The sequence below is a fragment of the Budorcas taxicolor genome, chromosome 5, assembly GCF_023091745.1.
Source record: "Budorcas taxicolor isolate Tak-1 chromosome 5, Takin1.1, whole genome shotgun sequence".
Lineage (NCBI taxonomy): Eukaryota > Metazoa > Chordata > Mammalia > Artiodactyla > Bovidae > Budorcas > Budorcas taxicolor.
The window spans coordinates 4,942,797-4,959,796 of NC_068914.1; the positions used below are offsets into that span (position 1 = coordinate 4,942,797).

Here is a 17,000-nt window from a genome sequence, read left to right on the forward strand (position 1 = left end):
GGGAGGGAGGCGGGGAGGGAGGGGGGGAGCAGAGCCGAGGGGGAGGGGGAGGGGAGGGGGCGTCCTCCGCAGTTCGCTCCTCGCCGGGGCTCAGACACACAGCGATCGCGGAGCCGCCGCGCCGGCCCGGCTGCTGCCGCCGCCGCCGCCGCCGCCTCCGAGTCCTCCCGAGCCGCGGGGAGCGCCGCCGCCGCCGCCGCCGCCCCCGCCGCGCCGGCCTGGGCTCGGGTTGCCGGCGCCGCCGCAGCCACCACCGGAGCCGGAGCGGGAGCCCGACCGCGCCGGGCTGGGCTGGGCTGGGCTGGGGCGGGCTCAGGGCGCAGGGGCGGGCGCGCGGGGGAAGACGCACGGGCGGGCTCGGCTTTCCCGGGGAGCGGCCCGGGACTGCACCCCGACCGGCGCCTCCCCGCTCCGCGCTGCCCCTCGGCCTCGCCCCGGGCCCGGGCGGATGAGCCGCGCGCCCGGGGGACATGGAAGCGCTGACGCTGTGGCTTCTCCCCTGGATATGCCAGTGCGTGTCGGTGCGGGCCGACTCCATCATCCACATCGGTGAGCGCGGCGGGCTCGGGGCCGAGGTTGGGCGGGGGCCCCAGCGGCGCGGGGGGTGCGCGGCGTCCAAACTTGGCTGTTCCCTGGGCCGAGGGGCTCGGCGGGCGGTGCTCCCCCGAAGGGCCGCGCCGCCCCGCGGAGGAGCTGTGCGCGGGCCGCGCCGCGCTCCCGCGGGCTCCTGCTACTCCCGGGGCTCCGATCCCCCCGCGGGGCCCCGCGGCCTCTGCCGACACTTAGGGCCGCGGCTGCGGGGAACCCAGGGCTGGACAGAGGTTCAGCCCCGCGTCCCCAGCGGGGCGGTCGGCGGGGTAGGGCCAGCCCTTAGGTGCAGCTCAGAGCAGCGAGGGCAGGGGGCGGGCAGGGCCCGGGGTCTCGCCAAGTTGGTAGCGCAGGACCGAAGAGGCCCGACCGGAACCGTGCGTGAATGTGGGTGGGTGGGTGTTGTCAGCGTGTGTTTCTGTGTGTGCGCCCGTGGCACCGTGTTGGTGTCACTGCGAGGGGGCGTCGGGGTGTGTGGGGCCATCGGAGCCTCTGTTGATGCGTGCACGATTTATCAGCCTGTTAGAGTGGACAGTGTCTGTCTGTTTCCCTGGTGTGTCTGTGTATTTCTCAGTGTATGTGTGTGTGTGTATATTTCTGGTTGTGGCGACGGCAGCCCAAAGCTGGACAGTCTCAGAGTTTCTTACGGCCCAAGTCTTGGAGGCCGGCAGATGGTCTGGGCAGGGAGTCAGGGAAGAAGCCTGGGCCCGCGGTGTGTGTGTGCAGAGTGTGTGTGCGTGCGCGCTGAGCGGGAAGAGACCGATGGAGGGAGAGAACCCGGAGAGGAGAGAAGACGAGATGGAGAGGAGGACGAGGCGCGCCGGCGGGGAGTGTGTGGGAATTGGTAGCAGCAGGGGTGAAATCCCAGGAAGTTGGGCGGGATTGGGGGACTGGCAGCGGTTGGTTTTGGGGAGCCCGTCGGCAGTCGTCTTTCCGGAAGTTGGGGAAGACCAGCGAGCCGAGAGAGGCTGGGGGGTCGGGAGGTGTGAGAAGGCAGGGCTGATGGGACAGGTGATGGGTGATCAGGGACTGGGCCTGGCCTTGGAACGCTGCAATCCCTGGCAGGCACCGGGACAAGACCTGCTTCCTAGTTGTGGGTGGAGGTGGTGGTGGGGCTTGGGTTTTGCGGTCAGCATTGCGGCCCTGGGTGTAGCATGGAACGGGACCTCCCTCCTCCTGCCCAGCCCCCAGTTCAGGGATCACTGGGCCCAGCTCTGGGACTGTGGTGACTCTTAGGGCCTGACAAGGGGGTTGGACTCTGAGTTTTCCAGGCTGCAGGGGCCAGGCTCAGGTGAGTCCGACCGATCTCGGCGTCAAGCGCGGAGAGTCGGCCAAGGCAGCGCGAAGAGCGCAAAGGCCAGCGGGCGGCTGCTCTGTAGGAGCTGTTCATGGTTCTAGAAGGCCCGTTCAAGAGCGGCTCCTTCTGGGCTCCTCAGCTTCTGGGTTAGAAGGCAAAGGGTGTAGGGACATTCTCCTATCAGGAGAGGGATGGAAAGCAGGAGGCAGAGCCCAGGGAGTCAGGCGGGACTGAGTAGTCCCTCTGCATGCCACCGGTCATCAAAGGCCCCTGCAGAAAGACGCCCCCAGCACAGGAAAACCACTGGGGACCTGTTTGCTTAGCTCCTACGGAAGGGGGTTGCACAGGGCAGAAGGAAGTCATCTTTCCACTTTGGGATTGGGGTTGCAAGGGGACTTTCTGGCTCCTGGGATAAGACTCGTGGGGCCATTTAGGCAGGGTATTTAGGTGCCCGAGGTCACACCAGCTTGGCTCAGCCCGTTATGTGGGGCATGGTTGGTATATGAGGGAGCTTGGTTGTGAGACACTCGTGTGACCGGGTGCCTGCATGGACCACGTGCCTATGTGTCTCCTGTGGACTATGTTGGCATATTTGGGGTGGTGTATTTTTGTGTCGGTGGGCGGAGGCCCACCTCTAAACTATCCTATCAGGCTGAAACCCCAGCCCAGAACTCCCACCACCCGGCAGCCTGCAGTCCTGCCAGCGCCGTGATAGGAGGGGGTGGGAAAGGAGAGCCCATCTCTAGGCCTGGTGTTGACCCCTCTTCTCCTCCAGGTGCCATCTTCGAGGAGAACGCGGCCAAGGACGACAGGGTGTTCCAGCTGGCTGTATCGGACCTAAGCCTCAACGATGACATCCTGCAGAGCGAGAAGATTACCTACTCCATCAAGGTCATCGAGGCCAACAATCCGTTCCAGGCCGTGCAGGAAGGTGAGTGGCCTGCCGCGGTGCCCAGGGCTAACAGGGCTGGCCTGCCTCGGGCGCAGTACTGGAGACCTGCTGGGTTGCCAAGGGTTGGACCGCAAGCACGGTGCGCGCTCCCTCCCCGGCCCACCGAAGCTGTGCATCTGCGAGTGCCCTGCGCCTCGGGGCTGGACCCGAGAGCCTGTGAACGGCGAGCCGGGCTCCTTGCGGGGCGTGTCGCGGGCTTGTGCGGCTCCTTTCCAGCTGGGTGGGCGCGCGTGTGCGCCCGGTGCTGGCCGCGCAGGCGTGTGTGGCTCAGGGCCGTCTTTGTTGTTCGAGTGTGGGTGGGCGTGTCTGCGAGCAGGGTACCTGTGCTGGTGCACGTCCCCTGGCCTGGATGGGCCGGTGTCTTCTTAGCTGCCGAGGAGGAGGGGCGTCTAGCGCCCAAGCCAGTGCTCTCCCCTCTCCCGAGCGCATCCCGGGGCGCGCAGCATCTCGCGCCCCTCGGTGCTTCGGCTCGCCTTTCTCGGGCACTCTCCTCCTCCGGGTTTGGAGCAGCCGCTCTCACTTGCGGTCCCCGCCGTGGGCGGAGGCATAGCCGCCTGGGCCGGAGGTGGGCGCTGTTTGACCAGGAAAGGAGCGGAGTTGGGCCGGGCCAGGCTGCGGGGAAATCCTAGCCCGCGCCTGGGCCACCGTGGTCCGCAGACTCTGCCCGCAGGCGGGGGCAACAAGTGCGCGACTAAGCGAGGCAGAGCGGGCTGCGTTTCCCTCCTCCCTCGTTCGCCCCCCTCCCACCTGGCTCGAGCCTGGCTTCGGGGACTCGGGTTTCTCCCCCATGATGCCTGCTTCCTCATCAGGGACTAAGGCTTTCTCTGCGCTGATACCTGCCTGTCCTCGGGCCCCTTTCCTCTCATCTGCCCCCATGTCCATGGGTTCTCCTAGTTCCTTAATAGCCATGGGTTTGGCTCTGAGGCCCTTGCCCATACTGGAGACACAGGGAACAGCTGGTGATACAGGGTGTGGGGATTCCTCCCAGGAGGAACAAACGTTCCAGTGGGCGCAGGGAGAAGGTAGGCTGGCCGGAGGCTCCAGGCAAGTTTTTCCTGTCCCCCTCTCCCTACCCCCAGCCCCTTAGACCCAGAGACCTCTTCCTGCTTTAGGCTGTATGTTGGCTGCTAGTCTTCTCCAAGGATAGGGTAACTCTGAAGGCTGTGTTCTGGGTTCAGAACGTTGTGATGGAAAGAGGTTTTGGGGAGTCTCCTGTTCTTGCAGAGGAGGGAGAAGGCCCAGCTCTGGGACCTGAAGGTCCAAGGATGTCTTTGGGTAATTGTAAAAGCCTGCAGGTGTTTTGGAGGTGGTGGTTGAGTTGGGGTGAGGCTGATGGTCTATCACGAGAGCTGGTTTTCCTCGCCCTGGCAGGTGTCCGGTGTCCACTGAGGTACAGGGGGTGGAACCCATCCTCCTTTGCTGTCTGATCATGCCCTACCTGTAGGACCTGCCCCTGCATGTCCTGCCCTTAGACTGCTTTGCTCTCTCATTGCAACTGTTGATGTTCTTGTGGTGGGCTCTAGCCAGGGGAAGGTGGGACCTCTGTAGGCAGGAGTGACCCTAACTCGGGTAAGGATCTCTGGGGACAGAGGCTTTTCCAATTACTTGCCGTGATTTTCACAGTGCCTCATGCTCCCTTTGCACACTCCCCACACTCTTGTCTTTGTGGACATTCATCCTTTGTGCTTGGGAGCTGAGGACACAGCTGGGAGACACCTGCCCCAGGGAACTCGCAGTGTAATGGGGATGCTGCTTGTGTTTTCATGGCAGTTTGGCTCTGCCTCCTTCTCTGTTGACATATCTCATTTCTGTTGACTTGCCCTCTACTGTATTGAGTTTTCCAGGTTCATTCATTTTGCTCCAAATGATGCCCATTGGCCCCCCTCCCCACTCCAGCAGCAGGTCCCCAAAGACTGAAGATAATGCTCTTGCCCACGGTTACTAACTCTGACAGGTAACACATGGGTGAACTGGGCTCTGGACCCAGAAGGACCTGGAGTGTGGGGTCTGGAGAGGTCATCTCTATCAAAAGGAAGTTGTTGTACAGCTTCCCCTGATTTTACCATTTGGGAATGAAAATCCTGGTGTTATAAATGTGCTGATTTATTATTTATTTTAAAGATGAGCTTCAAATCTGTACTTTAATGTAAAATCTGATTTCTAACTCTTGTCAACTAACCAAACAATTTGAGTAACGCAGTACAAATCAAATCAAACAACTATGGGCCGTTCAACCTTCAAGCCTTAAGGCAGCTTTGTTTTGGAGACACAGGGCTCCACCCAGGGGCCTTCTCTGGGTCTTAGTTCCTCTGTTTTTATAACTGGAAAAATGTCTCAGGCTGACACAGTCTCAGAAGGGTGTGAGTGAGGATGTGTGTACATCCAGAACTAGAGAATCAGATACGATGCCTGACAGTTGTCCAGGTAGAGGAATACTGAAGAGATGGTGCCGCACCACCCTCTGCCCAGAGGGCATGTGCTGGTTAAAATTGGCATGCTTTCAACTGATAAGCGGCAGGGGCAGAAATTCACATTGTCATCCCTGACCTTTTGAAGCCCTGGGATGCTATCAGAGATGGGAGGAATGAGCCCCTCAGCAGCCTCAGGGAGTGCCCGAGCAGGGTGCAGAGGCTCTCCCTCCCCGGTCTCAGGCTTGGTGTGGCTCAGCTCACTGGGCCCTTCCTTCTGTGCTCTGTGGGTGTTGTCCATCTCATGGCTGGGCCCTGGTTGATGGATATCTCTCTTGTGGACTTGGACAGTCACAGCCCCAGGACATGGGTGGTAGGTACAGCTTGGATGGGAAAGGAAAAGATGTGTTGGCTGGGAGTGGCCAAGGCATGGGGTTCAGTCTTCATCATGGACTGGATGAGCTCCCCATGACCACCCACCGCCCATCCCCATGGTGGATTTGGGATTGAAGTGATTGTGGTCTGAGAGGTAGCACCACACAGGGATAAGAGCTTAGTTTCTGGGGCCCAAGAAACTGGCTTCAAATCTTGCTTGTCTCATGTGCGGTGTGATGTTGGGGGAGGCCTGGCCTTACTCGAAATTTGTTCACATGTCTGCTGAGAGGGGTCCTCCTGGGTTTCTTGTGAGGGTTAATGAGATGAGACATGTATGAATTGTCTGCAAAAGACCTGCAGTAGGTGTTCAGTAAACATGGATTCCCTGTCTGTTCCTTGACCAACTCTGAGTGCATCTAGCTTCTCTTCAGGCTGTTGGTATTTTCAGCTGCATCATTGCTTAAGCTAGTGAATTCCTTGAGAGCGGACCCTAACTGACCTTTTCATTTTCAGCTTTTTGCTTAACTTTCTTTTTCCTGATTATAAAAGAGATGCCTTGCTACAATGAGCATGAATTAATTTAAAAATGTGAAAAAGGAAAAGGGCAACGCATGCTCATTATATAAAATGTGTGGAAGGTGCAGGAAAGCATCAAGAGACAGAACAAAATCGTTCAGAAGTCCACCGCTGTTGTTTCCTTCTAGTCTTTTTTCACCCACTGACTTTCATAAGTGCTGAGAGCTCCCATTCTGTTCAGTTGTATATTTTGTGTTTTTTTTGTTTAACATATCAGTGACTTTTTCTGAAATCATGTGAACTGTTTATAAACATTCCTCTTACTGTCTGCATATATTTTTAAATATCCAAAACGACCAATTTTTAAAAAAATGGCAGCATTTAGGTTGAGATATGCTTGAGTATTTAATTAAAGAAAATAAGGAACTCTACTTTGACTTGTAGGTCCTAAGATTTATACCTGCAATTTCTTCAGGCTGATTTTGTGCAGCCTTCTTACAAGCTACCTTTTGAAGCAGTTGGTCAGTTTATGTGAAAGACTGGATCATTTTTAATAAAATGTGCATTTGTTGAGGATTTAGCGAATGATAACACAGAATTGATATTTAAATCCCTGAAAGGTGGTATCCTAGATTTAGTTGGCGAAGTCCATATTAACAATAAGTGTGAAAATTTGTCTTCTAGATACTAGAAGAGACACTAATTTGTTAAATTAAAAAATTTCATATTGCTTTAAAGTGCCTGCTCAAGGAGAAGATTATATAAATGCACAAATGCATAAAAGAACTGGCTGAGCATGAGTCTTCTCTGTTCACTGTGTTATCTTTTACTGTAAGTAAAAGACTTGAGTTATTGGCTATGCTGTAGACATATCTGTCATGGAGTGGAAAGATAACAATTTAGGGAAGAGGAAGAAAAAAGGAATGTATGTGAGGCAATATTCCTTTTAGTTACAATAAGCGCGAAAGTGTTTTAGGAAGACAGGATAAAAATCACCCAAGTATAGCTGGGTGTTCACAGAATGCAACAATGAAGCAATGAAATAAAATGAAAGTAAGGCTCAGTGAGCTTTGTGGTGTCCATCTGATGGTCTTGCTCATATTATACTGGTCATTCCTAGGTGGTCACTCTGCCCCTGGCACTGTGTGACAGCTGCTAGGTGGTCTCCCTAACTGAACTTTTGTTGTTGTTTTCCTTTATTTAAAAAAAAAGTTTTATTGGAGGATAATTTCTTTACAATGTTGTAGTTGTCTCTGCCATACATCAATCATAGTGATATATACCCCCTTCCTCTTGAGCCTCCCCCCGACCTTTGCACCCCTCTAACTCATCACGGAGTGCCAGGCTGGGCTCCCTGTGTTTGATGCCTCTACTGTTTTCCTTGACTTCCGTTCAGGTCCCGCTGAGGCTGTATTTTTGCAGCTCCTGCTGGCAGACCCACTGTTCTCCCTGGGAATGGTGTTATTGGTCCCTGCCTGGGAGACACTGTCAGAATCTCCCTGAGTTTGATGTTAGTGTCATTAAAGATGCTTGCAGGCCCACTGCCATCATTCCCATCCACTCAGCTGCATAATTTTTCTCTTGGTGCAGAAACAAATTTTACCATAACTTTGCTGGTTAAAAACAGAAATATATTATCTTACAGTTCTGCAGATCAGAAGCCTGACATGGGTCTCACTGGGTTAAGATCAAGGTGTCGGCAGCACTGATTCCTCCTGGAGACTGTTGCCTTTTCGGCTTCCCGGGGCTGCTTGTCTTCCTCAGCTCCTGGCCTCCTTCCTTCAGCTTCAAAGCCAGTAGTGGTGGGTACGGTCCTTCTTGCAGGGAGTCACTCTGTCCTCCCATCTCCTCTCTGATCCTTTTGTCTCCCTCCTTCCAGGACCCTTGTGATGGCATTGGGCCCACGGGGATAATCCAAGCCTATCTCTCTATCTTCAAGTCAGTTGATTAGCACCCTTAATTCCATTGCAACCTGGATTCTCTTTTTACCATGGCTCAGATGTTAAAGAATCCACCTGCAATGCAGGACACCTGGGTTCAGTCCCTGGGTTGGGAAAGATCCCCTGGAGAAGGAAATGGCAATCCACTCCAGTATTCTTGCCTGGAGAATCCCATGGACAGAGGAGCCTGGTGGGCTAAGGTCCATGGGGTGTGCAAAGAGTCGGACATGACTGAGCGACTAACACTTCCGCTTTCTAGCGTGTTCACTGTTCCCAGGGTTAGGATGTGGATGTCTTTGTGGGCCCTTTTTTCTGCTACCATGTTGGTACACCTTGGGGGTGCCTATCGTAGACACTGCCCTTCATGACCCTTCCCTCTCTTCTGCACGGCTGGCTGCGTTCCTGCATGCTGGGTGGCATCCTCTTTCTACTTGGAGCATATGGCCATGCTTCCCTGTCTATCATCTTCGCTCTGGAGGTGGCACACTGTAAGCCTGCAGGCCTCTGTAGACCTCCCTGTGCTCTCCAGTGAGACAGCAGCTTCCCTTCCAGAGCCTGCAAGCTGCTCACGTCTAAGGTTCCTAGAGGAGTCTGTTTTGTGAATAGCCAGACTGCAAGGCTGTGCCACCGTGCAGGCGCATGCCCTCCATTTCTTCCAGGCCAGGTTCTTCCAGTGCCCCTTCTCTCCCCACCTTCCACCCCGCTCGCCTAGAGCACATGGTGAGGTCCCTGCCAAGGTCAGTTTTGCTTACTGACACCCTCAGCTTACTCCTGCCAGCGATGCTTCAGGTCAGAAGGTGGTGGCTGTGGGTGCTGATGGCTGCTCACTAAACCCCTCTCACTAGTCCCCTCTGGATTTCTCACAAGCCTGTGTCTGTGTAAAAGAGTAACTACCATCTTCATTCAGCTGAACTGCTAGGTTCAGAGTTGCCTTTCATCTCAGGGTCCCTCTTGTGTATCTAAACACACACACACACCCTCTTTATAGCCTGTACCCCTGCCTTACCCACAGCCTTGTAGCTAATGGGTTATTGTTGTTGATCAGTCGCTCAGTCATATCCTACTCTTTGTGACCCCATGGGCTGCAGCACGCCAGGCTTTCCTGTCCTTCACCGTCCTTTCTAGTATCCCTGTGGATACTATGCCATGGCCCTGCCCCTAAGTGGGGAAGATGGACTTACTCTTTGTAGTGAACAGACAGGCATCCCATATCAGGCGTATGGGTCAAAGGCTGTGGGCTCTAGTGAGACCCTTCTCCTTGTGCTGCCTACAAGCTGCTACTGTTCCCATTCCTGGTTGACAGTCTTCCTGTCTAGAGCAATATGTGGGGGTCATTTCTCTAGACTTTTCTTGGAAGACAGCTAAGGATGCCCCTGAATACTCAAAGCCATATCTTGCAAAGGCAGACAGCCTCTTCCCAGATTCTTGTAGTTGCCAGGTCTAAAGGCCCGTCTTCTCCTTTTACTCGGGCTTTTCACTACCTGGAAAATGCTTTCACCTAAAAACTGGAACACTGAGTCTGTGCCGTTGGTTCCCGTACCATTTCTAACCCAGACCAATCCCTGGATATGAATCTTTTTAGGCTCGACCCAGGGAAGTGCCTGTTTGTTCCAGCCCTTTGGTTTTGTTCTGTGGTTCCTTTGGTATCAATCAGGGTAGACCGCGTTATGCTATGGTAACAAACACTGTCCAAGTCTTAGTGGCTTTAATGCAACACAAACTCATCTCCATTTCACGTTCTGTGTCCATCATTGGTTGGCTTGGAACTGAGCTCATCGTGCTCACTCGGCTTGAATACTGCTCGTTGCTATGCCAGAGGGAGAGAGAGCCCCACGGGGTCTCTGCCTGTATGTGACACAAGTCTTTCTGCTTATAACTTGTTGACCAAGACCAGTCATATGGTTCCAAGCAATTGTAAAGGATCCAGGAAGCACAGACCTACTGTGTGCCTGCAAAAAGAGAGAGCTGGAAATGGTGAGTGACACAAGTATCTACTGGCCACTTCATGTCCAAACAGCCTTCTTACTTCCTTGGCGACTTGTTAAAACAACAACAACAACACAGAAACAAAACCCAAAAGGAGTTTTAGGCTTTGGGTCCTGGCTGGACCAAATCCATGGGTGCCATCAGTTCCCCTCTGCCCGCTTGCTTACTTGTTCCTCGGCCCCAGGAGGCGCCGGGCAGCCTTTTGGTGTAGGGCGAAGTCGGGAAGCCCAGGTCCCAGAGAGCCAGTCTTTGTCTACTTGGACAGGCCCAGGTCTCAAAAGACTTGGGCTTGATGCTTCCTAAGGAATGAGGTGAAGACTGGCGTCTGGGCCCGACTGTTGTTGGCACCAGCAGTATTGGGCCCCACAGCTGGCTGTAGGCAGGCTTGTGCTTTCTCTGGACTCAGCAGGGCTCCCCGTGGCCCCATTTCTTCTACAGATGTCCCCTGCTTCCTCCCTGTGCCCTCCTAACCCTTGCATTCCCAGGCAGCACCAGCTCTCTCTTTTGCTGAGGCACTGATCCGGAGTGGGGACTTGTCTCTGCCATGGGCTGGGGTATGACCACACCCTTCCCTGGGATCTGGCCTCTCTGACAGGCATGGGGCCCAGGAAGGCAGCTGGGTCCATGTCCAGAATCTAGTCAGTTGGGACCTCTTAAGACCTTCCTTCTAGCCTATAAACAGCCAGTTTCCTGGCCAATAGCACAGGTTGGGGGGAGAAGACCCAGGGTTCTCCATCCTAGGCCTGAAGCATAGGCAGGGTAGCTGGGGAGGTGGTTAGAAGGCCCTTTTCTTTCTGTTCCTGAGCCCAATCTGGGCAGAGCAGGCTTCCAGTGGGTGAAGCCAGGGGCTGCTGGCTGGGACCCAGAACTGTCCTCATCCCCAGCTGCACCTCCTCCTCCAGCCAGATCTGGGTATGTGGCTCTGGCTGGCCCTGTCTCCTAGTTTGCTTCCCTTACATTAATTCCTCTCCAGATCCAGCAGAGGCAGCCAGACATGGCTGCTCTGTCTCTGCCTGCCTTGTGCCTGTTCCCAGCCACAGCTCAGCCAGGCCCTCCCATGCCCCTGCATGAGAACAGACAGGGTGCCCACAAGCTGGGCTGGGGGCAGGAGTCTGGTTGATCTCATGCACAGACTGGGGTTCCTGTCGCTGCTCTGCTGTCTGACTCTGGGTGGGTTAGCTGAGTTTCCTTGACTGAAAGATGGGAATGACGCAGAGAACACCATGATGGTCAGTTGAGGAAGTGTGCTACAATGCCCAGCCCAGGACTGAGTGCCCAGGTTGGGATGGTTGCTATAGTACCAGCCCAAGTGGTTCTAAGGGGCTCTTGATCTCCTACTTTCTGACCTGGGCCGGGCAGGCTTTCCCAACGCCTGCCCCATTGGGTGTGGGCTGGAGTTGATCCCGGCCTTGCTGGGTGTCCCAGGAGAGCAGGGCAACAAGTTAGACTGATGACTTGGTTTATGTGGAGGCTGCCTGGAGCCCCCAGTGTGGGCTGGGGTCTGGGAGCCCGTAGACCCTCACTGCACGAAGTTGCAATCTTGCCACAGCCTTGCTGTTCTGCGTGCACAGAGTGGCCTGAAGCCAGGCAGCCTGACCCAGCCCTGAGCAGCTGGCCATAGTGCCCATAACTTGCTCACTGTGGTGTAAAGTGGTCAGGCAGGTCTGGGTTCAAATCCCAGCTCTGTGACCAATTAGCTGTGTGGTCTTGAAAGGTCACTTGTCCTCTTCAGGCCTCAGTTTTAATAGCCGTGAAGCGAGATTACCTTACTGTTGTGGTGAAGAGTCTAGTGAGGTGCCTTATACCTGGTAGATGGAGGCTGTGGGCAAGCAGCATCCGCTGGGGCCCAGCGGTGTCACACTGAGGGTGTGGCTGGGGATGCAAGTATGCTTAGTGGGCGCTGGTTCTCTCTGTTTGCTCTGTTCTCCTGCTCCCCTGCCAGGGCTACATGACACCCTTTGGTCTTTGCACTCTGCCTGGGTGCTGCCAAATCCCAGGTCAGGGCAGAGACATGGGCCCCACTGGCTGGACATCATCCCTACCCTATCCCCTTGGCTGGAGCTCGTGGCTCAGCCCAGCCATGTGCCGGCCCTGATGTGGCCTGAGGCCCTGCAGACTCAGCCCGGGCCTGGCAGGCTGTCCTCAGCTCTCTCCTTCCCATGCAGCTCTTTCTGCTTGCTGCAAAGGCAGAGGCTTTAGGTCTTGCCCTGGCTCTGCTCCTGGCCTGGGGCTGGGGGCTTTCTTCCGTCCTATTGTCTGAGCACTCAGAGGCCCAGGAGGGAGGGAGAGGCCACTCTCTGGGTCCTGGCCTGGGCTCGGGGACCAAAGCCCTGAGACCCGAGCTGGGCCCTGGGCTGGTGCTCGTAGCAGTGGTGCCCATCTCAGCAGGCTAGTGCCAGGTGCCAAGGGGGTCCCGACGTGGCGCGGCTCTAGGGCCCTTGCTGCCTCCCCTGTCCTGGCTGCAGACATCCGATGCTGCTCCACTTCAGCCCTGCGTGCTGCCCAGGGTGCCTGCCTGCTCTCACCTCTCCCTCCCTCACCTCTGGTGGCCCACACAGCCCAGTGGCCTGCCCCCAAGGCCTTCAGGCTGCTGGCTGAGCCCAGAGTTCTGGGGGAGCATCTCTCCGTGTCACGGAGCCCCAGACTGGGGACTCAGCTCAGGACTGGCTCAGGGCTTAGCCTGCATCCCAGATATAGGCTTCCGAGAGCTGTGGCGTGACCCTGCATGACCCTGCGTGACCCAAGTGCAGAACTGGGCTGCGCCAGGCACCTACGGCCAGTGTTCCTCAAGAGACCGGGGTGGCCACGCCTCTGGAGGAGGGTGGTATGTTGGGCAGAGCTGAGGAGGGGGTACTGTCCAGCAGTGGGGGTCAGATCCTTGCGTACTCCCTGGAATCCGAGCATATCACCCCAGGCTGCATGTGAGTGTGTGAATGTTATGTGTGTGCTAGTATTTGGGTGTGAGGTGTGTGCATGGGGTTGCATGTGTGCACATACACATGGACACGTGGGGAGAGTGCTGCAGGTGTCTGCAATGCCCAGGCACGTTGGGCAGAGTGAGCCACGGTGCCAGCCCGCCACGTGGAGCCCCTGGAGCCTCTCCTGTGGCTGTGCTTCTGGCCTCTGTTCACACGTGGCATCCTCAGGCAGCCTCGCGTGCCCAAGGGAAGCTGGCCTGCCGTGTGCTCCCATCACGCTGTGTTTGCCGAGCCTCCTGGGGGCTGTGGGCTTCAGGAAGGGAGGGCTACCTTTATTGTGTCCTGCTGTGTCCCCAGCTCTGATACAGGGCAAATCCTGGGGCCCACTCCATAAATATAATTCCCCCCTCCCTTCTGGGGGACATCCCTGGGCCTAGATCACCCCCATGAGGTTTTGGTCACTATGTTGCGGTTGACTTGGCCAACAGCAGGAGGCTGTGGGCAACAGCGTGGGCCCTTCTTCTTTGTTGGCATGAGGGCAGGAGCTAGCCTCGCTGCACACCCCAAGGAGTGGTCTTCTTGCGACCCCAGCTATCCAGGCAGGCGGACATCATAGGGTTCTGGTGTCTGGAGCTGAGGGAGAGCCCTGCAGAGCCGAGGCCAGACCCAGGGGGGACCTGGACGTGCTGTGGGCTGAGCGGTTCCCCTGCCAATTCGTATGTTGATGCCCCAAACCCCAGTGTGACAGTATTTGGAAGGTGAGCTTTGGGAAGTTCTTAGGTTGAGATCTGATCTTGAGAGTGGTGTTTTCCTGCCCAGACTAGATATAAGAAGAGGCCAGGGAGGAATTCAGTGGCATCCGATGGTCAGGACTCCACGCTCTCAATGCCAGGGACCTGGTTGGGGAACTAGAATCCCACAAGCTGTGCAGTACAACAGCCAAAAAAAAAAAAAAAAGAAAAGAAAACGGCCCAGAGAGCTTCCTCTCTCTCTCCAGTATGTGAGGACAGAGTGAGAAGGCAGCTGTCTGCAAATGAGAAAGAGAGCCCTCAGGTCGGCCAGAATTCAGCTCAGCCAGCACCTTGATCCTACCCTTGCCTGCCTCCAGACTGAGAAACACATGTCTGTACCTGTGGTGGATTCATGTCAATGTATGGCAAAACCAATACAGTATTGTAAAGTAAAAAAATAAAATAAAATAGTAATTATAAATTAAAAAAAAAAAGAAACACGTCTGTTGTTTATAATACATTCCATCTCTGGTGTTCAGTGTAGCAGCCCCAGCAGACTGGAGTAGGAGAGGGTGGGCTGTGGGCAAGCCCTGGCCTGGGACCCAACAAGTGTGGTGTGAACTTACTGAGGGAGTTGGCCTTCCCAAGGCCTTGGGGCCAACATGTGTTGAATGAGATCCCCACGTCTCCAAGGATCAGCTATTCTCTTCCCCAGGTGGCCTTTACATTGGGATACACTGAATGGAAACTCTCTCCACCCCCAGCCCTTTAAACATTTAAAGACAGCCTCTATGTCCCTCAGACTTTTGCAGGCTTCACATCCTGAAGCCTGAATATTTCTCACTGGATTCTCTTTTGGATACGTTCACTTTGTCCCTGCCCCTCATAAGACAGCGTTCCTAACAAGAGACTTAACTTGCTGATCTCAGCTTTCCTGCCTGTAAAATGGGGACAGTGGCACCTCCCTTAACAGGTTGTCTTGACCAAATGAGGTGAGGACAGTAGAGAATGTAGCCAGCGCCTGGCACCAAAGAGATGCTCCATAAACAGGAGCCACGGTTATTGCCCTCATGATGCTGTCTGATCAGTGCAGGGGGAGGGATGGTCCCTGCGTGCTCTGGATGCTCTGCTGAGATGAATGAAGCCCTAGTGAGTGCTGGCTCTTGGCCTCTCCTGCCGCCGTGGCTCTGGGTGAGCCTCTGGTCCTCAAGCCCAGGGCTTTTGCCCAAGAAAGGGTGATGCACCAGATGCCCCATCTTGAAGCTGTGCAGTTGGCTGTTGATTCCAGTGTGTGACTTCACACTGATTCCTTAGAGCTCCGAGCTTGTGACTCTCACTGATGCCTTGCAGAGAGTTGTCTCTCCTTCCTACCCTGAGCCAGCTCACAGCGGGGCCTGTGCTGCTTTTATCCACCTCAGACACATTCTGCAGCCTGTGCCCAGCCTGAGCCCGCTGCCCGGCTGCTCAGCCCGTTCCCAGATTTCATGCCGGCTCACTGACCAGCACCCACAGGACACAGGGTCTCATCTGCTGGGAGTCACTGACACTGACGTCACTAACGGCTGCACGTCTGCACCAGATTCATCATATGTTCGGTTTCTATCCCTGCACACTCCTTACACATGAATTTTTCAGAATCCCAGCACACCAGAGTCTGCTGGGAGCCTAGACTTTAGACTTTTCCATTTATCTTCCTTTCACTGCAGAAGCCTCATGGACAGTCACCTGGGCGGTGCTGGGAGCCAGCCCAGAAACCTCAGCAAAGGAAGAATGCAATGCGCTTGGCAGCTGTGGTCTGCCACAGGCTCTTGGCGATGGCCTGTTAAAAAGCAGAGGTATCTGTTAATACCCAGTGTCTACTGACACCTGTGCCCAGGGCCGTGTGAGCATCGTCTATGGCCCACCCTGGGGAGCACAAGGAATTATACAGAGAGCAGAGCGAAGCAGAGATTGCTTCGAAAAAGTGAAGGATTAGTGGCTGAGTCAGCATTCCCCCCGTTCCTCACATGTCGTCCCACTATGCACATGACCTCCCTTTATCTCAGCCCTTGTCCAATTCTCTTCATCTCACCAGCTCACAGGCCTCAGACCCTGTGGTCACTTACTGTCTGTTCCTTGCCTTCTGCTCTCCTTTCCAGGCCTCTGTGTAGCAACCAGAATTATTGAGAAATCAATCCAGTCACCCCCCTGCCCCCATTGTGCTGCAATCCTTCAATGGCTCTCTGCAGTACTAAGAATAAAAGCCAAACTCCTTGCCAGAGCCTGCAGGGCCCTAAGTACCCCAACAAGGACTGAGCTCACTTGCTTCACTACGGCCACTCCTCCTGACCCCCTGCTCCAGCCACACTGACTTTCTTTCCATGTCTGCAACAGGTGAAGCGTGTTCCTGCCCCAGGGCCTTTACACATGCTGTTCTCTCCATCAGGAAGGCACTTCACATGACAGGGTCTTTCTCAACCTCAGCTACTCCTCAGATCTCACTTCCTCAGAGAGGCTACCCTTGGTTCCAAGGAAAGCCTGTTTCATTCTCTAAGCCTTCTTTTCCTTCTTTGCATGCTTCCTCACCTGCAGTTATTTATTAATTTATTTGTGAGGAGAGTCGGGTCTGTGAGAGCAGGAAAGTGTCTTGTTCATTGTTAGCTTCCCGGAACCAAGCCTGGTGTGCAGCTGGTTGTGGGTGCTCAGTAAGAGCCCCTAGATAGATGTTAGGACAGGTGGACACACGAGACCTCTGCTCTCTGAAACGCCTCTCAAGCTTGTGGCCCTGCCTTCATGCTCAGAACCACTTGGAGTCCCGTGGCGTGTGGGGCTTGGGGGCTTGTTGCCTTTATAGCGGCCCATCCTGCCACTTGAGGCCCACTTATGCTGGCCCCTCCCTCTTGATCAGCCTCTGCATGTGAACGTCTTTCTCCTGGTAAGAAATGCTAGCAGCCTTCTCCCTGGCAGTGGCCACTTTCATAGGGGATTCCAAGGCCCAGCACAGGGATGTAGTTACCACGGAGGGCTTTCCCACACTTGTGTGCTGGAGCAGGAAATGATTTTGGAGGCTCTGTTTCTGGAAGGTGTTTTCCCGGGCTGAGGTGCCCTGGCAGGGGCTCAGGGTCACTGGCCTGTCCATCCACTCTGAGATGTGCTTATGGGGATGGGGGTAGGTAGTGAGGGGGGAGACGCTCTCCCTGGGCTCCAGGTACTGACCCTCTGGGGCTGTGTGGGCTGACTGCCGGCTGGGTGTTAGATGGGAGTCAGGACTGGGGTTTCCATTCTTGTCTCCCACCTGGGAATCCTCTGG

General features: G+C 55.4%; 1 protein-coding gene across 1 annotated transcript in view; it reads left to right on the top strand.

Moving 5' to 3' along the window:
- The first annotated feature begins 380 nt into the window (after positions 1 to 380).
- Positions 381 to 17,000, top strand: part of GRID1 (glutamate ionotropic receptor delta type subunit 1) — a 684,852-nt gene continuing 668,232 nt past the window's right edge. Inside the window, exons 1-2 of the mRNA XM_052640513.1 lie at positions 381 to 549; positions 2,661 to 2,816. Of these exons, the coding sequence (XP_052496473.1) occupies positions 471 to 549; positions 2,661 to 2,816 (235 nt within the window). The 5' untranslated portion in view covers positions 381 to 470. The remainder of the gene's footprint in view (positions 550 to 2,660; positions 2,817 to 17,000) is intronic.